Source organism: Diadema antillarum, unplaced genomic scaffold, assembly GCF_040938485.1.
Source record: "Diadema antillarum isolate AM-2024a unplaced genomic scaffold, OU_Dant_1.0 scf00000201, whole genome shotgun sequence".
Taxonomy (NCBI): domain Eukaryota; kingdom Metazoa; phylum Echinodermata; class Echinoidea; order Diadematoida; family Diadematidae; genus Diadema; species Diadema antillarum.
In genome coordinates, this window is record NW_027271090.1 from 576064 (window position 1) to 602357 (window position 26294).

General features: G+C 37.4%; 2 protein-coding genes across 2 annotated transcripts; one reads left to right on the plus strand and one right to left on the minus strand.

The window, feature by feature from the left end:
- The first annotated feature begins 698 nt into the window (after positions 1 to 698).
- On the plus strand, positions 699 to 15774 carry LOC139723873 (cathepsin L-like peptidase). The gene is made up of 7 exons (XM_071635078.1): positions 699 to 828; positions 7424 to 7675; positions 8697 to 8852; positions 10225 to 10449; positions 10743 to 10908; positions 13149 to 13254; positions 15244 to 15774. The coding sequence occupies exons 2-7, from the start codon at positions 7439 to 7441 to the stop codon at positions 15341 to 15343; spliced, it is 990 nt and encodes a 329-aa protein (XP_071491179.1). The 5' UTR covers positions 699 to 828; positions 7424 to 7438; the 3' UTR covers positions 15344 to 15774.
- A 5394-nt stretch (positions 15775 to 21168) lies between these two features.
- Positions 21169 to 24602, minus strand: LOC139723801 (uncharacterized). The gene has a single exon (XM_071635008.1). It carries the CDS (start codon positions 24514 to 24516, stop codon positions 21169 to 21171), a length of 3348 nt encoding a protein of 1115 aa, XP_071491109.1. The 5' UTR covers positions 24517 to 24602.
- Between the last annotated feature and the right edge of the window lie 1692 nt (positions 24603 to 26294).

A 26294-nucleotide genomic window follows, 5' to 3' on the forward strand; every position in this document is an offset into this window, starting at 1 on the left:
TGTTTCTGGAAATCGCAATCAATTTACACGGGTCTTGAACAAATAATTCTGATTTTAACAAAGGAGTCTAAAACTGTCATGTAGTCGTTGCACATAGAATTGATACGAGAATGTTTTCACGTAGTTTCACGTAGTTTCAAGTAGTCAGTCATTTTCAAAGCATGAATCTCCCAAATCTAGACAATATTCGTTTTTCATCGGGCTAGACTCTCAACCCATCAGTGATTATGTATTACATTTTGTTGTAACATTCATCGTGCACATGGCTTGGATCACGGAAATAGGCATGATCTATTGAAATACTGTAATAGATCACACATCATGAAAATACTTTACTGTAGGTCAATAAAATTATTCCCGTCAAATGATAATGACAAAAATCGTGATGGTATAAGTAGTCTTTCAGTTTCCGTGTATTCACTTCACATAGTTGTAATGTATCTTGGTTCTCTGGGATCACAAGCTGCAGACTGACAGTATGATTACAAACAAAGAGGTATATACTTGAGCAAACTTAAAACTGCGCAATGTATGGCCTCGCCTGAGACATAGATCATACGCGATAATTGCAAACCCGTGATCGCAAGTAATCTTTCAGTTTCTGTATATCATTAATTTGATATACTTATCTTGTGTCCTGCTTTCCCACGCTACAGGCTGACCGTACATGCTTTCAAACAAAGAGGTACTCGATCAAACTTAACTTGGACTCAGTGATAGTGAAGGAATGTACATGTAGTTGTCTTGTCATCCTTGTCACAGGTTTCTTTCAGACTGTGTTTAGACGACCTCACAATTCACACTCTGTCTTCCTTGTCAGCACACGTGGTAAGTTCCAACCGAGTTAGGGTGTGTACTAGCTGAAATTGGCGTTATGAATACATGCCGAGTGCAAGTAGATTTTAAGAGTTGTTAGGCCAACAGTTGGAAAACTGTATTAAGCGTTTGCAGGTTTAATTGATGTTAGTTGTCATAAACTGAAACAATCAAACGGCAGTCACAGTGCGAATATAACATTAACGTACAACTATGGTGACAGAAAAAAACCCCTGAAATTATTGGAAATAATGAGCTTGTAATTAGTGTGAATCGAGAATGGCGACAACGCATATCTCAGTAGAACGAGCTCTATCCAAAAATAAAACCGACGTTTATCATAAAAAAAAGATTGTCTTGAAATGGATATAGAAACTGTATCATGCCCACCATTTCCAAATAGATAAAGAAAAGTAGCGTTTAAATAAAACGACTTCTGCATTTCGATCTCATTGCTGCATTAACACTACACACCTTTATCTCCGCATATTACGTCTAGCATGGCACTGCGGAGACCAAGAGGAAATCTGTAGAGAAAGAATAATGGTCATGCTCTCCTTCGTGACGTGGAAACGCTTTTGTCAGAATACGTCAGTCCTGAAGGAGAGACCTCGCTACGACATAAATCTGATTTTGTAGTCTTTCGTCTAGTCCAAGAGCATTAGGTCAAAATAGGCTTAAACGTGGACATTTTTGGTAACAAGCTGATTTTTTTTCTTCAGGATAGATCCGGAAATATGTCTCGAATAACATACTTAAAGTCCTCATAAATCTTCCTTGAGCGTTTTCCGCAATCCAAGATGGCGTCCAAAATGTCCGCAATTACCGGAAATTCTTTAACTTTTCAATCAGAGAAAACAAATACAAAATCTAAATGTCTAAAAATATTTTTTGAAGCATGTTGAACTCAACAAAATGCACATTAAGAGATGTCGACGCACGCAAGTACCGTAATCCAAGATGGCGTCCAAAATGGCCGCAATTTCATGAAATTCTTATAACCTTTCAACCAGAGAGCTGAAATACAAAAAGTAAATATCTGAATATACGTTTTTAAGGATGAAGAATTCAATAAAATACATATCAAGCGATCTTGACGCACGGACGTACATATTAAACCGCTCGAGCTGTTCCTAAAATGCAAAATGGCGTGCAAAATGGCCGACAGTAACAGTTTTATCTCCCATTAATGTAAATAAATGTTTTGTTTTGTTTTATATTGTTCCATATTCCACATTTCAACAAATACATAAAACATAGACATCACGATACAAAAGCCTGGATGAATTGTCACGTACAGCTTATAAGACAATAAAACATGTGAAATATGAGGAATCTACATAGAAGCATTGCTTGTAGGGTGTAGATTCCCAGATGCGGATGTGAGATTATTTCTTACTTGGGTATGTAATTAAAGGAATGACAATTTCTGAATTGGAGAAATATAAACGCCAAAAAGTAAAAAGAAAAAGAAAAAAGAAAACAATGAAAACAATGTCCGCGGCACAGACTTCTTGAGTGTTGCGTGATCACCCGAGCGAGGTACAAGTCAGATGCAGTGTACAATAGCAGAGATACCAAATGTGTACAAAGGAAGTTCAGGAGATAATACAGAAATCACGAGCGAGGCACATGTTACATAATCGATAATGTCAGTAATGTGAAGTATGAACAGAGAATATCGAGGAGGATTGAAGAATAGCTATAGATATGAATTCAGAAAAACTAGTTTAAGTTTATGTTTAAATGAATAAAGAGACTGAGATTGGATTATTTCTCTATCCAACTCATTCCAAAATTTAGGTCCTGTAGTGGTTATTGTTTTTAAAGCAGATACGGTTCGTACAGGAGAAAGATGAAAAGAATCTTTTTGTCTAGTAGGGTAAGAATGAACTTCAGTATTTTTGACAAACATCGAAGAAAACACATTAGGGAGACCACCTGAGTTTAATTGATACATAAATGACCCGATATTAAAATGATATAAATCCTGGATCTTAAGTGTTCTACTGGAAAAGAATAAGACATTAGTGTGTTCGAAAAATGTGGCGAAGTTAATTATCCGTATAGCTCTTTTCTGTATCAATAATAAAGAATTAAGTCTAGTTGTACAGCAGTTTCCCCATGCCAGGATTCCATAACCTATATAAGGCAAAAATAGAGTAGAATACAATGAATGCAGAACATGTTTAGGAAAAAACTGTTTTAACTTATACATAACACCTACATTTTTTGATAATAATTTACGCAAAGAATCAACATGAACTTTCCATGTCAACTTACAATCAATATAGAGACCAAGGAATTTTATATGTTCCACCTGGTTCAATTCTACGTCGTTTACAACCAACTTACCCGGTAAAATATTGATTATATTGCTAAAAACCATAAATTTTGTCTTGGTCAAATTCAATGACAATTTATTAGCCTGAATCCACTTAGATACTGATTTTAATTCAGTATTTACGGTATTCAGTAAAACATGAGGGTTTCGATTTGAATAAAAAATACTGGTGTCATCGGCAAAAAGTAGAAAATAGAGCAGAGAGGACGAACTGCGAAAGTCATTCATATAAAGAATAAACAATAAAGGACCTAAAAGGGATCCTTGCGGTACCCCACAAGTTATAGGCTGTGAACTGGACACATGGCCATTCAAACTAACAAATTGAGTTCTTCCAGTAAGGTAACTTCCAAACCACTCCAAGGCCCTCCCACGAATCCCATAGTGTTGTAATTTGTATAATAATATTTCATGGTTGATTGTGTCAAAGGCCTTGGAGTAGTCAAGAAAGATACCTACTGTATGATACTTGGCATCGATCGCTTTGATAATTTTCTCTATCATGAGTAAAATAGCATGAATTGTGGAATGCTTTTTACGAAATCCAAATTGATTTTCATCTATTACATTACAGTCATTTAAGAATCGGAATACACGTGTGTACACAATCTTTTCAAGTAATTTAGAAAAAGAGGTTAATAACGATATTGGTCGATAATTTCCCAGTTCGTCCTCTCGGCCCTTTTTATATATCGGGATAACTTTAGTGATTTTCATCCTAGTAGGCACTATACCGTTCAGCAATGACAAATTAAATATATGGGCGAGAGGTACAACAACCTCATGTATAACATATTTCAGAAGATAATTAGAAATTCCATCATAACCAGTACTTTTTTTGGCTTTAAGATTATTTACAATGTCAACAATTTCGGATTCTAATACAGGCATAAAAAACAAAGATTGATTATTGCGATGACTTAAATACGTAGAAAAAGGTATATCCGTTTCCGGAATAACATCAGCTAAATTAGATCCAACCTTCACAAAATATGAATTAAACGCTTCAGAGATTTCATTATCATCTCTTAACTCGATGTCATTTACACAAATCTTATGGATATCCGATTTATTTCGTTTCTTCTGAAGAACATTATTAATAACTTTCCACGTGGATTTAATGTCCTTCTCACGGAGAAGAAACAGTGAAGAAAAATATTTCTTTTTTGCCTCACGCAACACAGAAGTAAGAACATTACGATAACTAGTATATTTGCTTTTTGCAGCATTAGTTTTTTGAGACTTGAATATATAAAAGAGCTTATTTTTCTTATTGATAGACCTCAACAAAGATTTCGATATCCAGGGGGATCGTGGTATCTTTTTATAATTTGATCTAAATTGTGATCTTATCGGAAAATGAAAAGAGAAAAGAGGAGCGATCAGATCAACAAACTTATCATATGCATCATTAGGCTCATTCGCATTGAGAACCACTGACCAATCAATATTTAACAGGCTTTCCTTAAATCTTATAATATTTTGTTCAGACATAACACGAGCTGTAGAATTCATTTCCCAAGTTGCAGGCTTAAAGCGATTTAGTATAAATGGACTGGAAGCAAACACTGGGAAATGATCAGACACATCCGAAACTATTATACCTTGATCAGTTGGATAATGAATATTAGTGAATATATTATCAATAATTGTATACGCTGAATCAAATATTCTGGTAGGTTTAGTTATACACGGCGTAAAAGCATATGAAAACATAGTGTCCACAAAATCCTGGCAACAGGGCTTTTCGTGATACTGCAGTAAATCAAGATTGAAATCCCCCATTAAAAAACAATGTTTATTATGCAAAGACTCAGAATTCAATACGGAATTCAGTACATCAAAAAAAGCAGTATGATTACAGTTTGGTGGTCTATAAATCTCACCAATCAAAATATTCTTTCCAGCTGGTACGTCGATTTCAATAAATATGCTTTCAAAATCTTCAGTCATATGACATAAATTCTGAATCAAATCAAAATTAAATCCTTTCTGAACATAAAGAGCTACACCCCCTCCATGTTTATTTACTCTATTATTAAACACAAGAGAATATCCATCCAAATGAACTAGGGGAGATGACACGTCAGACAGCCACGTTTCGCACAAACCTATAACAGAAAAATCCACATTGTGTGTCAGTATAGTTTATAAGAAACTTTATAGTTTATAAGAAACTTTTTATTGAAAATAAATTCTTATGTGTAAAGAATACAAATAAAAACATTTGGATGTGAAAATCAAAGAGCGTGTCCTTGTAACGAGAGAAACATTTCACTATCAGATTTGTTGCTAAACAGACAGCCTACCAGAAGGCAACATTTTGTTTGTTTTTTAACCACATGGTCTATTTTCGTCATCTCAAGCACATGAGATGAACATTTAGTGCAAGCTTCTTCTTTTTATTTTTGTATTTCAACGTCATTTGATGTCTACCATGAGGTGAGTTCCATTTGAAACGGTCAGTTATAAGTAAAATGATTCTTTTTGGTGTCTGTGCTACATACATGTTCAAAATTAGTGCCTACAAATATACATGTGCTACAAAATAATGTGTAATTAATCACATCAAGACAGCAAATTTCTTTGGTGCAGTATATTGCTCCACTTAAAACATAGTGTCTAAATTGTCTTATTCATTTCATGTAGATTAGATAGCAATCAGAGAGTATGACACTCATAGTTATTGGTACATGGAGGAGGGATACTCATCTCCCACACGAGGGATTTTTTTTTTACTCGAAAGTGAAACATATAGTGCAAACGTTTGATAAGATATAGAATTGCTTCCATCACAGAGTAGGAAAAGTATCCAGGGAAACGGGCAATGGGAGGGTGTTTAAGGGGGATCCCTCCCCTCCCCTCCCCCCCCCCCCCAAAAAAAAATGTTCGATATTTCGCATTTTCAGACTTGATATTCAGATATCTAATGCACCCTATTGGTGAAATATTAGATTCTTGTTTCCATCAAAAAAGGAACAAAAAGATATACAATCATGGCAATGTACGGTCATAGGGTTGCCCCCTCCCACACGAGGGAAAATTTCGTATTTTTAGACTTGAAATTCACAACTTTGCACCCATTTGGTGAAATGTCCGATATTTATTTTCTATTTAAAGACGTAAGGAAAAATATAAGTTCAGGAAAGCGTCGGGGAAGAGGAGTGTGGGAGGAGAATACTGCACATTTAAGGGAACGATGCCGCTGGACCTTCTGAGTTGTTGAATCTTGAACATTACGTTGGATTTCTTTGTCTCTTGAAACAGGCTAGAAACAGCAATGCTTTGATAACCAAAATGGGGGCCATTTTGGGCAACATTTAGTTTTCGCGAAGAACTCGCGTGTTTTTTTTTTCTCTTTTTTTTTGTATTTACGTGCTTCATAATCTCTGAATAGAGTATTTCATTGGGTCCCTTTTGTCCCATATATATATCTAGACATTAAGATGCGTATGGCGGTTATTACCTAGTTGCAGAGCTATGAGAAAAACAAGAAATGGCAGCCATTTTGGACACCATTTTGGATTTCTGAAAGTGCTTAAGTGACTTATGTGTGTTCAAAATCTCTGAATAAGTATTGTATTTGGTTCCTTGTGACTCAAAACGTATATTTCGACATTCCAAGTGTGTATAGACCTACAGGTGAAATCTACTTGCAAAACCATAAGAAAAAAAAATCAGGAAATGGCGGCCATTTTGGACGCCATCTTGGATTATGGTACTTTCGTGCTTCAACAAATCTTAATATATATTTCATTGAGTTCTGAATGCTTCAAAACATGTATTTAGACAGTTAAATTTTGCATTTGGGTTACCTGGTTGAAAAGCTATAAGAATTTCAGAAATTGGCGGCCATTTTGGATGCCATTTTGGATTACGGTGGTTGCGTGCGTCAACATCTCTTAATATATATTTCATTGAGTTCTTCGTGCTTCAAAAGATATGTTTAGACATTTAAATTGTGTATTTGGGTTTTCTGGTTGAAAAGTTATAAGAATTTCCACAAACGGCGTCCATTTTGGACATATTTCTGGACCTATCCTGAAAAAAAAAAAATCAGCTTTTTACCAAAAATGTCCAGGTTAAAACTAATGCTCTTGGACTAGTCTTCATAGATCATTACCTCCATATTAGAGGATTTCTTGTTCTGCACTAGCAACGAATGAAAAGTATGCACGTATCAGTATGAATGCATGTAGGCCACAAATTTGCAATTTTATCAAAGAAATAAGCGGATAAGAAATAGTTTATTTCGGTTGGCAGATTGCGGCCTGCACAATGAGATACCTGGGCGCACTCGTCCTGTCCGCCTGTCTCCTGGGCGTGTTCGGAGCCTTTGAGGAGGAATGGACGGCTTGGAAGCTGAAGTTTGGCAAGACCTACGCTGACGACTTTGAGGAGTCGAGGAGATTTTCGATCTGGCGAGAGAACCTAGCGTATATCACTAAGCACAATGTCCGATACGACCTTGGCGAATTCACGTACAAGCTTGGCATAAACGAATACGCTGACTTGGTGAGACGACCCATTCAGAGTTCATTTCTTAATCACTTGAACTTGAATTTGAACACTATGTGTAATTTCTTTAGTCAATTGTGTATATAATTGGCCTACATCAGATGCTTAAATGTACCTTCCTGGAATTGCCGACTTGATTTTTGACCAATCTCGATCATTTTTTTTTCCATGTCCATTTTCATCGAATGTATTTTGCATAGCGGTAGGACATGTTTATGTCGTTGATGTTGTTGTTGTTGTTTTTTTGTGTGTATTTTTTTCTGGTGGCTGTGGTACCGCGCAGGTCATCAAGATCACTAGTAACCCCGGCGGGGACAAAAATGTATAACATTAGGTATATTGCTTTACAGGTGATGACACCACGATAGTATTATAGGATTTGGTGCCTTTTTTTTTTTTTTTTTTTTTTTGGGGGGGGGGGGGGGATGTGGCACCGAAGAGGGCAATGGTACAATCCCCCTTTTTGACCATCCAAAAAGTGTCCCCCCCCACCTCTAGCCTCCCAGGTTTCGCTCCTGCATGATGCATCTTTTTTTTTTTTCTTTTTTCTTTTTTTTTGCTGATGGAAATGAAATTAATAATTTTTAAGACAAAAGAGTGCATTTATTCATTTGAAGAGTTTGTTTGCAAAAACCGATAAGTCCATTTTTGAAGATTTTGAAGTAAGATCTCTGTCATAAAGTACAAAATAATACCTTTTTAATGATATATTGGTCATTACATATAAGGGTACATTTTTGAAGTCATGGTCTAAAGAAGCAAAAAAAAAATTATTATTCTCTTTGTTCTTGACCTTTAATCGCAAATATCTCCATTTGGCAAATATGGACTTATCGGTTTTTGCAAACAAACCCTTCATTTTGATTTGGGGTCCGGAGCTTAGTTGGTGCAGGAAAAAAAAATAGAAAATGAACTGACCGTCATATCAAAGCGATTGCTTTGACCAAGATATCTATTTTGCCAGGCCATTTGTTTACTTGTCCTCACACATGACGTGTGGTTGCTTCTGTTTTGACAGCGAAACGAGGAGTTCATGGAACTGATGAACGGACACCGAGGTAACATTACTAGCGAGGCAACATCTGCTTCGGTTTTTCTGGCCCCAGAGAATGTTCGAATTCCAGACTCTGTTGATTGGCGCCCCAAAGGATATGTCACACGAGTGAAGGACCAGGCAAGTCTTCGACGCTTGTTTTGTTTAAGTACCTGTCCATTTCTGTCTCTACTGCATTTACATTATAGCTTAATCTTCTGAATGCGAATCGTGTGCCTATTTTTGTGTCACTGAAACAAAAGAGCAACAAAAAAGTTTCTTTTCTATAGCTTTTTTCACCTGGGCGTAAAAGAATGAGTAATGTAAAGATACTTATAAAGACAGGGCCATACCTATTTCGAGAAAACTGAAGAGACACACCCCTATATTCAACATGCCTATCGCCTATGTGGCATAAATCCCATAAATCACAATATCATAAAAAATGGAATCATGTATTCTGATTCCGGCGTCTTGCTGACTGTCTGTCTGTTTATCTCTCTCTCTCTCTCTCTCTCTCTGTCTCTCTCTCTGTCTCTGCCCCCAACTGTTTATCTATTTCATTTCATTTTTCATTTCATATCCAAATAACAGAAAATTATTGCTTAGGAGGATTAACAATTTGTACAAGAAGGTGGGAGTGTCATAAAGCAAATACAAACAATAGTATAACAAAAGTATAATATATACACACCTGCAACTACAAGCACATCACTAGAACCTCCGTAATATGCAATAATTTGATCTTCATGAAATCACCTTGAGTTGAAATAGCACTAGTTAGTAACGAATATGGAGGAAACTTGCATTTAAAGCTAGTCTCGTACAATTAGCATGTTCCCCGAGTAAAAAAAAAAGGGGGAAAAAAGTCTTTGCATACGTACGTATATCCAAATAAACGAATGGGCATTCCGATTCAGAAGAAATAAGAGGAAGAGGTACAAGCAAAGCAATGGGAGCAGATGACACATACACACACACGCGCACATTCAAACAAACACACATTGACACAGAAACATCCATGCAAACCCGAGCAAATAACACAGGACAAAGGGTCATGAGATCTTATCAATTCTAAAAGCTTCAAAGAATCGCCTTTTTTATGTGATAGTGAGATATCTCAAAGCAATTCAATTTGTCCATCGAAAATCCATCGAAAAACGCAATAACTTATAAAGCCACTAAAAAGAGAGAAAAAACACAAATATAGGCCTATATTCATGTTGAGAATAGCCTTCCAGGCCTGTAAGTATTTCTAGACCCCCAGGAACAACGAAAATGCACAGGACAATCATAATCGCCATGGTAATCAAGTCTGTTTGAAAGAAAGCCAGAAATATTGATTTAAAGCACAATGGGCTGCATTCTGCCAACGAATGCAACTTTTCTGAAGTAGACCTTCCTTTCACAATTGTGTGTATATAAAAGAAAATTAAATATAAGTATGATATCCTCCACTACAAACGAATGATTATGATATTGCGAAAGTACTTGCGATAAATTTCCCTTCCAGAAACGATGTGGGTCCTGCTGGGCATTCAGTGCTACCGGCTCCTTGGAGGGACAGCACTTCAAGAAGACTGGTAAGCTGGTCAGTCTCAGCGAGCAAAACCTTGTGGACTGTTCTGGCCCCGAGGGCAACCATGGGTGCAATGGCGGTTTGGCGGTCAAGGCCTTCCAATACGTTATTGATCACAATGGTATCGACACCGAAGACAGCTACCCGTATGAGGGCACAGTGAGTACCATTCACAGCTACCAGTCCCTCAATCCTTAATTCCCACTCGCGAACATGTATATGCCTGAATACTAGTAATTTAAAAAAAAAAAAAACTTTTTTTGTTTGTCTGATTTTATCGATTTAATCCTTTTGTTTAAATGAGTTTATTTTGAGTTTTTTTTCTCCCCATTTAACAGTTATATTGAATGTAGAGTGGATATTAGCTTTGCAACAATCATTCACAAAAACAATCAACTCCAATATTGGAACAGATTGTTGTTGTTTTCCCTTCTGTATCCTCTCTTCAATAGGATGGTCAATGCCACTTCAGCAAGTCGGGCGTTGGAGCGACCTGTACTGGCTACTCATACATCGCATCTGGTAACGAGAGCGCACTGAAGGAGGCTGTCGCTACGGTGGGACCCATTTCGGTGTCCATCGATGCCAGGCACATGTCTTTTCGGCACTACGAGTCAGGTGCGGTAGCCATTGGGTGCCAAATGCATTAATTTGGACCTAAGCTTTGATTTGTTTCAATTCAATTCAATTCAATTTCGCTTTCATTAAAAACACCAAATACAGGTCCAAAAAAAAAAACTATCTGTAATTTTGGATTTTAGTATAGTCTAGTCTTAGTGAATTGTGCCACAGAGAGTAAAATCAATTTAAGAAAAGGGAGGTGGCAGTGGTGAAAAAAACAAAACAAAACAAAACAATTACATAAGCTGTGCACGAGAATGATACATAATATCCTCCAGAATGAACCCCATCCAAAGCCACTGATACGAAAGAGACTAGGAATTGCGCCATTTGTACCCGGAAAAGACAAGCACAATATTAAAATAGTGTACATACAAACCGCGGTCACAATGGCAAAAGACCGGGAAGTTTAAGATCGCGATCTTTAAGGTCTCGATCTTTTACCAGTGTGATTGTGGCTATACATACAAAATCCAAAATATACAAATATAACAAACGCATTCGTTTAATTAAACAAAAGACACGGCATCATGCAAGAAAGAGAGCACAATGGCATTACAAAAGAACGAAGATTTGTTTTTTCATCGTTATGTATTACATTTTGTTGTTTAATTTATACCATGTAAATAATATACGGACTCACTGAAAAACAACCCTGAGGCTGATAGTGAGTTTTTTAAACCGTATTGAAATAAATAAAACAAACAAAAAACAAATAAGAACAAGACAACAGATGAAAGGAGGTAGGAAAAGTAGCAGAGGAATGTACAAGGTCTGTATTACAGAACACACCACTCTATTACCAGAACAGGTGAACACACTATTGTTATCACATAATTGAGCTGAATATCCAAATCTTGTACAGTTGACCCCCGTAATGACGAAGTCCTCGAGACCGGACCTATTTGATTTTTTTTTTTTTTTTTTTGTGGCTGTATCAAAATTTTGTTATAATCGAACAAACAAGCAGTACAAAATACAGAGCTGATAATGTTGGGACCTGAATTTTACTTCTTTGTATTCGGAATTGAGTTATAAGCGTGTTCGTTGTATGATAAGCGGAAGTGCACTGTATCTCTAAAAGCAAAAGTTTTCTAAATTATACTTAGATGTAATAGATTTAACAGATTATCTTAATTTGTCATCTAAATAATTCCACAGTTTCGGTCCAGTATAAACAGATGTATTTGATAATGCAACAATAATGATAATGCAACAGCTCTTAACAAGCGAAGGGAAAATTAAATTCGTTGGATCATCGCATGGGACACTGTTTTTTTTTTCGATGGAACAAATCATGAAATACTAAAGTTGATGACTACTATAATTTCACATGAACTGGCCAAATTGCAATTCATATGTTTTATTTTTAGAATTTTAGGGTATCTGATTGGAGATGGAGTTTTGTTTTAATGACTTTATCTAATATATGTCAGATAAACATAGCCCCAAACTAGAATTCCATAATTCAAATAATATTGCATAAACTTGAGTAAAAACAACATCATCAAATCATGAATGAAGATATGACAGAAAGCAATGTTTTTATCAATTACGCCTATATCACGCAAGGTAGTTTTACAAATAGCATTAATATGACACTTCTATAAAAGCCTATTGCGTACACGAGCACCAAAGACTTAATTGAATAAACTATTTCAAGGGGTTGGTGTCAAGCACAATGTTGCCTGGAAGGGTATCTAAAGAGTTGTTAACAAGTTTTAATAAAGAACTTTTTTTTTCTTTGTAATATTTAGTAATAGTATATAACATTGTTGTTCATTCAACATTTATTGTTTTTTATGAAGATATTGGGGTCAGGGTGAATATCAGAAAAAAAATGTACATGAGAGTTTGTCGGAGCGTTGTCTTTCTGCAAAATTTTCATATAAATATATGTATCCCACTGAGAATTATTCAATGAGCAGAAGTCTTCAACAAGTTGTTTCACCAAATCTGTGCACAAAAGGCATAATGAACTTTTTACTTTAAAAAAACAATAATATGATGGGAGCACAGCTGGAATACCTGATCTAGCTCATTACCGTTGGTGGCGCATAACTTGAAACTAAACAAAGCTGGTTCAAAGCCCCCTCCAGGTGTAAAGAGTAGGAAGAAATAGACTGAGGCAGAAATGTGAAAGAGCATGACAGTGGTGATTGCTTGTTTGCTGTAAAAGCGTTTGAAAAAACGATAACTCAGAATAATCTGAGCTGACTTTGTCGTTATGACGACAGGCGTTTACAACGAACCCGACTGCAACTCGGTGCAACTTGGTCACGCCGTGCTCGCCGTCGGCTACTCCTCCGACAACGGTGACGACTACTGGATCGTCAAGAACAGGTGACGTCATTTCTTGACATCATACGTCTCGATATCTCCTTTAAGGGCTGAATTATTGATAGCCTGACTTCATCATGTGCAATCATTTTTTTTTTTTTTCTGTTGGAGAAAAGTAGCGCTGTTCTGGATATTACAAATATGATTAAGCTATTAGAGTGTGCCCTGTTAGTCAGCAAGAAGAAGGAATAATTAGCTTTTGTTAAGAACAAATGTGACCCACTACAACAAAAGGATCCTAAAGTCGCTGACGGCCGAGCCGAGAAAATCGAATTTGAAGTCACATCATCAAAATTGGTCAAAACAATCAGATTTCTATTTTTAGCATAATTTTGTAGTCTAATGTTTTGTCCATCATCTGCCGAAATTTCGAATCTAAATGATCAAAAGAAAGGTAAGAAATTAGCGTTTTTCTGGAGCATGATTTTTCGACTTTCAATGTAAGAGAAACGTGTCCGACGATTTGGATTTAGCGCCGCAGCTAGACTCCGCCCCTAGCAAAGAGGGAGTGATCTTATTGGTCAGTGCATGGCATCCTGATTACCGATTGGTCGTGCGTAGACCGCTGACGCTAAACTTGACTGAACACGGCGGAGGTCGATAGGAGCGTGCCTTCTATTGTCAAGCGGTGAAAACCGCCTCGCCTCCCCATGACCATGATAGCGTCGGAAGGACAACTTTGAAGACGTTTTTCTCGAAACTCTGTTTTCCTCAACCACCTGACCGGCCGTCAGATGGTAAAACGGTCTAACTCGAAAATTTGACTTTTTGAGGTAAATTCACTTTCCGGGACATGTGAGGATGCTCTTTCCAATGGTGCTATCGAGAAAATCCCATCATGTCTTGTTTTAGAGATAATTTCTGCTATCTTGGTACTTTTTTGTATTTTTCCTTCAGATTTGATGGTAAAACAGTCTATCTTTGAGTTAGCCCATTGTCGGTAATATCGTTTGGAGGTAAAACAAGCTATCTTTTACATAAACCATATAACCTTCTTAACTGAGATTTTTTAAATCATCGCTGTCAGATGGTAAAATGGTCTATCTTCGAGTTAGACCAGTTTACATAGTGTTTGTGGTCCATCTAGAAGATAGACCATTTTACCATCTTATGATGTGTAGCGGCAGTGTATACATGTGCTGTGGTTAAACAGTCTATCTGCACAAAAATCTCATTTATTTTATAATTAAAACCCCAAATAAGCACAAAATTCTTCAGTTATCAGTGTTTAATACGCTTCTTCTTGTCCCATTGCTAAAAATGCATTATACCCATCTCCTAAAGCTCAAACCTCTAAACTTTAAAGTCATTTTTCTCAGAACAGCAATTTTCGAGATAAACCGTTTTACCATCTGACGGCCGTGACATGCGCTTATAAAATTATCAATTTCTCCGCAACCGAGTATTTTTATGAGTTGTGCTACATATGAAATTAAATAAGGAGAGTACGGAAATGATATCATGCCATTTTAAGAAAATTGTCCTCCCCGACTTTCGGATCCTTTTGCTGTAGCGGGTCACAAATATCCATTCTCCTTTCTATTTAACTTGTTTTGGGACCTGCGGCTCAACAAGTTTACTTCCTTCATGCAGGTTCCATCATCTTTTTCTATTTCAAATACTTTGTCATCTTAAAGTTAGTCTTGTATACTCCTTAATACCACAATGTATGCTTTGCTTATATTTTATAGTTGCATACTTTAGAAATATGAAATAATAAATTTCCTGCGAAATGAAATCGAAATTGCAACTGAGCTTCTCTATAAGACTTCCTGTCATCGGGGAGGGCAATGGTTAGTGAATAAATCTTTTGATTTCTAAACAGCAAGTTTTACGTTCGAAAAGGTCAACCTTGGACAAGATTTTGGGTTTTCTTTCAGTTCATAGTGTCGTTCCTCAAAAAGAAAACGTGCATTAAAATGTCAGAAACCCTGGTCCTTTAAAGTTGATAAAGAGGACTTTCTTATTATCATTATTCATTTTCCATTACAGCTGGGGCACGAGCTGGGGAATGGAGGGTTACGTCTGGATGTCACGGAACAAGAACAATCAGTGTGGTATAGCGACCAGGGCCACCTATCCCCTCGTGTAAGAAATGATAAAATTAAAAAAGGTGCTTCTTGATGACAGATAGAGGGGACTTCAAATGAGACCGAGGACTGAACGTGTTAATGCTTAAATCACATCACATAATATTATCATAGGCAAGAAGAGGAAGAACTAATAGCAAAAGAGCCCTTGGCTAAAAAGCAGATGAAATCCTCACATATCATGCACGCCAAAAATTGGTTAGAGGAAAAGACGTTGTCATCCAAACATGTTTTTATTATTCACCGATCTGAAGTTCCTTCTACATAATCATGTTTGCAATAGTTAGAAGAAAGCGCATGTAACTTTTTTTAGTGACATTGATAGAACAATTTAATGCTCTAGAGCGTACTTCAGTTTTCATGTGGTTATGCCATCGTGATACCTCATGAAGAAATAACGTAGTGTGAGGTTAAAGGTCTTGTTGAATGAATAAACGAGTGTAGTTGTGTAAATTCATGAAAAGCATTCATTTGTCTGTTTAATTGGTGATATTTTCTAGCGAATCTTTGTTTCTTTATTTCTTTGTTTTGCTATTACAAGTATATTAATTATAATACAGTCTATTGATTAATCTATATTCTGCCAGGAGTAGTAAGCTTCAAAGATTTCCAAACATCTCTTGAGTTAGAGTTGCTAATACCAACTGAAGACACTGCAGAAAGTCGGGTTTTAAATATGAAAAATTGAGCTGATGTTAAATTTCCGGTGCTCATTTGCGGTGACAATTTAACACCGTCGGGTGTCACTTCAAAATATTAAACTTTTTTTTTCTTTTCAATATCATTAGTAACTGTTCTTAATTTTGAACTTCAACTTTCCGATAAAATCCCCGAGTTTTGAAAAAAAAAGTTGTGAACAAATTTTCACCACAGTAACACCAGTTGTTGGTCTCCTATTGACACTTTGTCTCCTATTGACACTTGACGGGCGTTATACCATTGACATTGAGCAGTAATCATTCTAATGCATTTATCACACTCAATAATTTTCTCTAAACTCAATGATATCATGGTGTGTTTGTACGTGCTCCCATTAAACTATTGAAATGATTTCATTATTTTGTCATTCCATATTGCATTTACCAACGTTTCGAGAAACCTATCATACATTCTATTTATGTGGAAATTGTTTTTCATATTCCAGACACACACACACACACAAACAAAAAAACAAAAAACAAAACAACTATACAGGTAGTGGGCTCTAGAAGGTATTGGTATAATCATATATACAGGGGGTATCAAAAAGAAATTACCCTTTTAAAAGAAAATGTCTAAATTACATTTCAAAATATCTTTAAGATTTTTTTCATATTTATGGATGCCCAATAGTCTCTTCTATCAAGTGCAATCAACAAAACAAGTTTTTGTTCGCCCTTAGCTGAACACTGACGCTCTTTGTCCAGAGAGTGAAAAATAACCTGCGCCAAATTGAAAGCAGATGGAAAATTCAGCCAGCAGTCCAAATAAGTGTTCTCATTCAAACAGATTCTTTCGCTCACAGTTTTGATTATGTTATGATAGTTTAGGAATTTTCTGGCGATTTCCTGTCACGTTTTAAATGATTCCATGTGTTATGGAAGGTTGATTAACAACATCAAGATCTTTTAAGCACAGTTATCACAAATCATGCACAGACATATCGAACCCACATGCCAGTCACTCAGTCAAGAGGAAAAGTACAAAATTAATGCATCCTCAGATCATTCAATCAATACAATCAATCCAATCAATCAATCAATCATGCCAATTAATTAATCATTCATTCAATCAATCAATTAATCGATCAATTAGTCATTCATTTAATCAATCAATCAGTCAGTCAGTCACAATTGTATGCATGTTTTATAAAAAGTGGCAGATCGACATAGGGAATTAGGGAATATCACCTCCCCCCCCCCCCTCGTGGCTTAAAGGCTGATCAATATTTGAAAAACTGATTTATTTGTTGGTTTATTCGTTCAATCAGTCGATTGATTATTTCAATGACTGAAAAGTGATTAATTGATAATTGGGTCGATTCACTGATTGATTGAACGACGCAATGACTGACTAACTGATATATCGTTTGATGTATTGATGGGTTGATTGATTGATTGATCGATTAATTAATTGTGACCCACTGCAACAAAAGGATCCTAAAGTCGCTGACGGCCGAGCCGAGAAAATCGAATTTGAAGTCACATCATCAAAATTGGTCAAAAAATCAGATTTCTATTTTTGGCATAATTTTGTAGTCTAACGTTTTGTCCATCATCTGCCGAAATGTCGAATCTAAATGATCAAAGGAAAGGCAAGAAATTAGCATTTTTCTGGACCATGATTTTTCGAATTTCAATGTAAGAGAAACGTGTCCGAAGATTTGGATTTAGCGCCGCTGCTAGACTCCGCCCCTAGCAACGAGGGAGTGATCTTATTGGTCAGTGCATGGCATCCTGATTACCGATTGGTCTTGCGTAGACCGCTGGCGCTAAAGGTCGCTAGGAGCGTGCCTTCTATTGTCAAGCGGTGAAAACCGTCTCTCCTCCCCATGACCATGATAGCGTCGGAAGAACAACTTTGAAGGCGTTTTTCTCGAAACTCTGTTTTCCTCAACCACCTGACATGCGCTCATAAAATCATCAATTTCTCCGCAACCGAGTATTTTTATGAGTTGTGCTATATATGAAATTAAATAAGAAGAGTACGGAAATGATATCATGCCATTTTAAGAAAATTGTCCTCCCCCGACTTTCAGATCCTTTTGTTGTAGCGGGTCACAATTGGTCACTCAATCAGTTGATTGATTGATGGGATGAATGATTTGAATGTTAATTAATTTGGTATACTACTACCACATTAATGATTAACTGGCATATGGTATTGATGTGTCCGTGTATTGTGAAAACTGTGCTTTAAAGGTCTTGAAGTAATTACACACTCTTATTCTCACCAATTGATGAGAAATGAAATCATTAAATTAATTACGATAAAGCTGACAAAAAAATCTCAGACTATCATAACATTATCAAAGCGTTAAGCAAAAGAGCAATTTGTTTGAATGGGAGCACTTATTTGGACTGCTGGCTGAATTTTCCATCTTCTTTTGCTTTGGCGCAAGTCATTTTTCACACTCTGGACAAAGAGCGTCAGCGTTCAGCAAAGCGTGAACAAAAATTTGTTTTGTTGATTGTACTTGATAGATGAGACTATTGGGCATCCATGAATATGAAAAAATCAAACATTTTGAAATGTAATTTAGACAATTTTTTGTAACGTTTTTTTTTATACGCCCTGTATTATATAATATTATTCCTTTTTTTTACCCTGCTGCAATTTCATTTTATGAAACTGTCTTTTATTCTTTACATCTTCCAGAAACCCCATCCGATTTGCCTCTGTGGTCACAGAGAAATGAGGAGCTTTGTTGGGCGTGTCAGACATGTTTCTCCACTGTATTCACACGTCACAGATAAACAGTTGTTCATTGTATTCTCGCAACAGATGTATATCCTATGAAGGAAAGGTTTCTTAAAATTAAGCAGATTCTTTTGGGGGGGGGGTGGGTCGTAAGCGCTGTGGTGAAGTGGGATCGAATAAATGCTTAGAGAAACTAGTAATTGACTCAAAGAAGATTAAATTAAGCTCTTTCTCCTTTTTGGTTTTCTGTTTTCTGTTGCTTTTTTATTTTCCTGCTTTTTATCTAATTTTTTTCATAAAGATAATCAAGAACGATGGTATTTTCGTATAAGATTGGAAGCATTGGTAAGGTTTGAACAAATGAATGATTAAGAATAATATTAAGTTATCAACTCATGGAAGATTGGAATGAGCTCTCCCTCCCTTTTGATTTTCTGTTTTCTGTTGCCGTTTTTTTTTTCGTTTATAATTTTATCTTATCAATCTCATTTTCTAATCAATGTAATCAAGAACATAAATATTCAAGTATTCATATAATCATGTATTTATATAATATCATGTATAGAATTCGAATTCATTTGTTACTTGTCCTGCCAGTTTTGAGCAAGAAATATTTTCATTTATACGGTCGCCAAGAGCATTCAAAGGCTGAACTTTGATGAAACGGACCCATATAGGCATTTTTCTGTGACCACTTAGCCAGACTGAATGGAGTTGTTTTCAAGATGTAGGTAAGACGTTATAGTCTTATGCCCTGAGATAACATCATTTTGGAAATTAATGCGGAAATACAATTGTATTTTGCTTTTGTTTTTTTTTTTTGGGGGGGGGGGGGGGACATACTTTTTTTTTCAGAATAACGTTATTAAATTTATGTATTCACGAACTTCTTTCAGTTTCAGATTACCGAAACCCAAACCGAAAAATGTACCTGCGGAATAATGACCCTTTAGAACTAGGAGCTATACTTACAACTATCATTCGGTGCGGTTTATTTCTGCATCTTCTCTCTCCAAATACAATAACAAATGAAAACAAAGTGATACAGAGTATGCAAAAAAGGAGAGCAAAACATACGAATCAATATAACAACTGTCAATTTCATAACGGCATCAGTCTGTATTAACATGAATCAAAGCAACATGTTAAAAGCATACTGTTTCTATAAGTAAACAAAGGAGAAATCAATACAGGGGACTGTCATCATAAGTAGAGCTTGACGTTAATGAGGCCCTATAATACGAGTATAACACGACACCAATAAACCTATCAACACATAAAACTGTTAATCTTAACGTAGTATACCAAACGCATTTTCAAAAAAAAACAACAACAACAATCCAATAACTTACAACTCCAATAATTTTCAAGATTATAAAAACTATACAATTTACAACTATACCTCGGTCACTGGAGTCCAATTCATGCACCAAGGACATTGAAACCGTGCCTTTGGAGCATTTTAAGAAGATCGCCATTTCACGGAGCGTGGGCCCACACACAAAGACATTTACACAAGCACACACACTCACACACACTCGCTCAAATGCACATGCACATGCACATTAACAAGCACTCACGCAAATACACACACACAAAATGTGAAATTCCATCACTCGATAAGAAGTATACCGTTACCATTATGACCAGTTGACGGAAAATGTTTAGAAGACAGCGTTACATTCTGTTCTCTGATCTTGCACTGTTACGTATAGTCATTTAGTGTCTTTTATTCAATTAAACATGGCAATGAGATTCAGCCAAAAAAAAAAAATATTATATAGTGTCCGTGCCCCGATGAGATCACAAAAAAGAACTAGAAAAGAAAATATCTTCATTACTCACAACAAAAAATTGTTATAGCAAAAATGTAATTTATTATAACATCATGACACCAAATGAAATAAGTTATAAAATCATGCAACGAGAGAGAAAGAAAACAAAAACAAATCACGTATTGCAGAAAGATAATCGTTATAGGGTTTGTGATTTTAATACAACATAATCACTTTGCACCCCTATTTATGTTAATACGCAAGATTAGTTACCTGCATAAATGATCGCATTGATTGAAAGTTTTGTAATTGGTGATACTTACTAAACATACCTATAGACGTCCGAATGCATTTTCTAATGAGGTCATTCTTACAAATAATGTATTTGCAAGTAATTTAATGTGCACAAAGAGCAGGAACTTTCATCTAGAATGATTATTATGAAATAGCTTCGGGAGTATTAAATAGTCACGGATTAAAGATTTCAGTTTGTTCCAAAGTTCCGACGATATCATGGTCTTTTGATCTATTGAACAACTCTGGAAGTTGATTTTGTAGTTTCCAGATAACGTCTGTTTCAATTGAGAATAGGCCAAAATATTCCCTTCCATCTCTTCCCAACGTATTAGGTAATATCAAGGGTGTTTTTTTTTTTATGGATAGCGTAAAACAAGGAAAGAGATCCAGGAGATTGCCAGAACTTCGACATGAGATGAGCAAAAAATACAACTTTTGCTGCTTAGATCATTGCCCCCAGAACTAGACGTGGGTGTTTCGAGAGTCTCACCTTCGGTCTCTGTCCCACACTGCAGCCTTTTCTGCCACAGAGATGCCAGAACAAACTGATTGGTGGAGTTGATGTCGAGGTAGGCGCGCATTTCTTCTGCCGGACTCGTCGGCCGGACGGTCAGCTGGAAACGGTATTCGTAGAGTTGTCCCTCGTCAAGAACGCGGCAAGCGTACTTCCCCTCATTGTCAAGTCCAATGCCATCGAACAACAAGCTTCCGAGCGACCCCATTCGCACGTTGTTTAATGATTCGGAGGTGTTATGGGTAATATTTATGCTTATTCCCCCCGGAATTGCCCACGTGATAGCGGTGGGACTGACGAACTTCATTGGGCATGACAGAACTAGTGAAGTGCTACCGCCGAAGGCTATCAACGTAGCATCTTGTTCAGCGCAGATTTCCGGCCGGCACTTGAGGCTTTCCGGTCGTGTCAAGAACAGACTCTGATGCAGAAGGGACGTTGGAGAGGAACAAGACAAGGGTTCAGAAAGGTGGCACAGCCACATTTGTAGGTATCGAAGACGACAGTCGCAAATCCAAGGGTTTTCCTCTCCCAAGAAATTCATGTTACGTGATGCATAACGCAACATCTTTTCGTCAACGCTCGTAAGATTGTTTTGACGAACATCGAGTGTAGAGATGCGAGTAAAAGATGGCAATGACGTCGATGAGAGGGCTTGCAGCTCGTTGTCACTGAGATAAAGATCTCTCAAATTGGGTAGACGTGAGAACGTATCTCTTGGAAGCCATTTGATTCTGTTGCTTGACAGATCTAACACCTGTAACGACGAGTGAATGCGTTTTGTTAATAATTGAGTCGGTAAACGTACAAATCTATTATGGGACAACCCCAAGATCCTAATGTTGGAAGAGGTTATAATAGGGAAATGACTCCATAATCTATTATATGTCAGTTCCAAATTTATAGTATTCGTAGGGTTGGAAAGGTGTAGCTGGATTTCTTCTGCCAGCTCATAAAGTCCGAGGCAATTGTTGAGAAGAACGTAACCAGGAGCTGGATTTCCGTCGAGTGCCTGTAGCTGACGGAGGGATAGATCCGTGCCAGACAGGTCAAGCAAATTAAGATTGAGAGGGACGTGGAATAATTGGTATGAGACGTTCATCAATGGATTAGCAGATACATCCAGGTGCGCTAGTTTAGAACACGGAAAGAATAGACCGGGTGGCAAATAAGTTAACCTATTTTTTCTTAAGGAAAGACTGAAAAGGTTTGATAGACCTTCAAAGCTATTGCTGGAAAGGCTAGATATCACGTTAGCAGAAAGGTCGAGAAAGTTCAAAGAATGAGCACGTAAAAATAACGCTAGCGTGATATACCTCAGCAGATTATCCCCCAACCAAAGACCTCTTAAGGTTGCTGACACGGTCATGTTCTTCGTCGTTGTGATTGCGTTGCTAGAAAAATTCATATCTGTCAGCGCTGCGTCCAAACCATATCCCACTGAAGTGAGGCGGTTTCCGTCTATGTGAAGATGAGTAAGAAAAGGCGGCAGTTGAGCTGAGAGTTTTGTGATGGTATTATCTGACAGTATTAGGTATGTGACGTCGCTGAAATGAACGGAAAACATTTCCCAATCTACCTGAGAAATATTGTTGTGTTGCAATAAAAGGTATGTCAGTTTCGGCAGGTTACAAGAAGGAAGCCTCACTAAATGACAGTGTTGCAGAGACAGTCTTCTTAACTCCGGTAATCCCTCCAGTGGGGCTGATGATGGCAGGTATCGGAAATCGTTGCCATTCAGATTCAGGGATTGAAGTTTTCTACAACCGAGATTTGGCATGACCTGAAGTTTGTTTCCCGACAAATCTAGAGAATTGAGTCTCGGCATATTGTTGAACGCACCTGGATGTATATATCGGATCACATTATTGGACAAATCAAGTACCTCCATTTGCGGGAAAAACGTAAAATCGGATATTTCTTGCAGTCCGTTGTGGCTCATTATGACTGTGGAAACACCAGTGCAATTTTCAAAATGTGTACTATTCCAGACGCGGATGTGATTGTAACTGAGGTCGAGTAACGAGAGCCTGGAAAAGTCTTGCAGGAAATCGAGGTTATTAAGTCGATTTTGTGTCAGAATCAAAAAGCGTATAGTTTCCCTGCTGTTCGAGTCAAAGACGATCTCTTCAAGAATGCCTGCCATGATGTAGACGTCTTCTATCATTGTTTGCCCTCTAATTGTTACCGAACGAACTGGGTTTCGTGAGGCGTTCAGGGCTGATGTAATCAATGTCACATTTTCGCATATGACAAGTCTGCTTATCCTATTCTGGTTGAGAAGTAGACTTGGGAGAAGTGATACACCGGCAGAACAATCAAAAGAAGCCAGATGGTTATCGATCAATATCAAAGACTTGAGGTTATTAAACTTCGTAAAACACTCATGAGGCAAGAGTTGGATTCTGTTGGAACGTAGGTTCAAGTCATGGACCGTTGCCAGGACACACAAGCTGTTGACACTCTGGAGTCTATTGTAGCTCAGATCTAGCCGCTCTAGACTCAACAGCCCCGCAAAGGCATCCTCATGAATCCGCTCGATTCGATTGCCTTCAAGTTTCAAGACCTTTAGAGCTGTCATCGGTCCGAAATCAGAGATGACAGCAAGGCTATTGATGCTGAGGTCCAAGTGAACTACTCCTTGTATGTTAGAGAATTGAGATGGAACAAAAGTTGTAATCAAGTTGTTCCTCAGCCAAATGTTCTCCACTAAGAAAGCAATTTGTGGTACCTCCCTGATATTGTTTCTTTCAACGTTCAGCGTTATCATTCTCGACACAGCGGGAGAAATCTCGAAACTCAAGTCGTTGATCAGATTCTTACCGATGTTAAAGGCCAAAAGTTTATCCATATTTACCACAGAGGGAACCGCGGGGAGAAAGTTATCAAATAGTTTTAGAACTGTGAGTGAATTTAAGTGTGCGAATGCTGCAGGATGAATTACACGAATCTCATTGGTTGACAGGTCGAGCTGTCGCAGCGAGGAAAAACATCCGAAATCGTCAGCGTCTACGGCTGGAAGGCGATTCATCTGCAGGGCGATTCGGACAATGTTGCAAGGAATATTCTCGGGTACGGTCCGCAGGGACCTAGATTTGCAGTCGGCCGATAGCTGGTAAATGTTGCAGGGAGATGCCTCAACCGAGCTGGTGGAGGCTAGGCTCCCAAGAATGGCAAAAACAAGAAGCATGTTCAGTAACGTTGATGCCTTCTGGTTAACAAAATTAGGCAACCAAGAATGTTCCGGTCACCATCAGAAGAAAATTATCTCTTTGGCCAAAGCCAAGAAGCACGAAGTTCTAGATGATGATTACAAATACTTGCACGCCCATTTACAGGTACTAATACTCTATCGTGGAGGGCAAAAATGACCTGGTTTGTCCACGCTTGCACAGCGGATGATTAATTTCGCGCTGGGTCAGATAATGAGCTACTAGATAATTATATATTGTCTTTGCCTGTAAACGTAGACTTTTGGTTTGAAACGATTGGGCAGATCTTATCTTACGGGCGTCGTCTACTCTGACATAATCACGACGTCATAATGGGAAAAAAATGTAATCATGTCGATTGGTTGCATTTTTCCGTTTAGGACGGTTTTTGTTAACGCATGCGCCAATCTTCGGGGTGAAAACTAGTTTCTTCTGTGTGGGTTTGAAACTGGTTACTGCATTTTTAGGCACCGTTCCGAGTCTTCTCACCGACCGACGAAAGCAATAAGAAAAGACTTGATCGGGAACACATCTCTCATGGTGAAGGAAGTCATATGATTATTCCAATGACGCTTATCATGAAAAACGGGAATCAGTGCAGGCATCATCACGGCGTAAATGCCTAATTCCTTATGACAAGTAGTGTCTAAATTCTAACGTATTGTAAGATCCATGTTGTGCAGGCGTGGACCTAGATTTTCGATAAGGGGGAGGGGGTGACCCAATGACAATTCTGTTGTCAATCGGATGACAAAAAACAAAAAATAAAAAACAAACAAACAAACACATGAACATGAAAGTCTTCAAATTTTTGGCTGCCAATTCTACCGACAAAATTAATTAGCGTGGTGGCGTTTTTTCTATGCAAATCACATTGTCATTTGGCAGCCCGGGGGGGGGGGGGGGGGAACTGGGCACTGGCGAGGGACAAAATGAATTTTGATACCTGAATACCTTGTGAATCATCCGCTTTGTTTGTATGAACATTTTTTTTTTTATGTGCTAGGAGAGTCACCGTGACACATGGGAGCTCACGTATCAAAAGAATTTTACTTTTGTAAGCCCTGGGCCCCGTTGCTAGAAACTTTGCGTTTAAACGCAACTTGCAACTGATTGTCACTGGCCAATCAAAATCATTGTTGCATGCATGTCTTCTTAATAGGGCAGACCCTTAGCCAATCAGAATGGTTGTTTCAAAATTAGCAATTATTTGTAATTGATTGCAACTTTCTTGCAACGGGGCCCTGGTCTATGTGTCACTTCTTTACATCAGTGCATATCTGTATCATAGCTGTATAATTGTATAATAAGGATACATTGTAAATTGTCTGTACGTCTAAGTTATATTACAATACCTTCGCATGGCCAAATTAATGAGTGAATAAATAAATACATTGGACGAGCAAGTTTAACTTTGGAATGAAAACTGAATATGAAAAGTGAGACTAATAATTTCTCCTTAAAAAGACATGAAATCATTCAATTCATTATGTTGTCTTCAAACATGGCTTTGACTTACACCTGGGTTAAGCAACTAGACAACGTCAAAATGTTTATAAAATCAAATTCATCTCACTAACAACTCGGCAGCTAATACTGTATATTTTTTCCCTCGAAGGCTTAATTTTCGATCACTTCACGAGTCACTGTTGGACTGCGAATTTAACAACATGCGAAAATGTCGCCATACATTAGGGTAATAGTGCACTACAATAGCCTCTGTCATATTGCCAAAATAACATCTCGTGAAAATGTC

Coding starts and splice junctions, on each gene's coding strand:
- LOC139723801 (XM_071635008.1), bottom strand. CDS start 24,516: ATGCTTCTTGTTTTTGCCATTCTTGGGAGCCTAGCCTCCACCAGCTCG.
- LOC139723873 (XM_071635078.1), top strand. CDS start 7,439: ATGAGATACCTGGGCGCACTCGTCCTGTCCGCCTGTCTCCTGGGCGTG. Junction 7,676..8,696: donor TAAACGAATACGCTGACTTG/GTGAGACGACCC, acceptor CTGTTTTGACAG/CGAAACGAGGAGTTCATGGA. Junction 8,853..10,224: donor TCACACGAGTGAAGGACCAG/GCAAGTCTTCGA, acceptor TTTCCCTTCCAG/AAACGATGTGGGTCCTGCTG.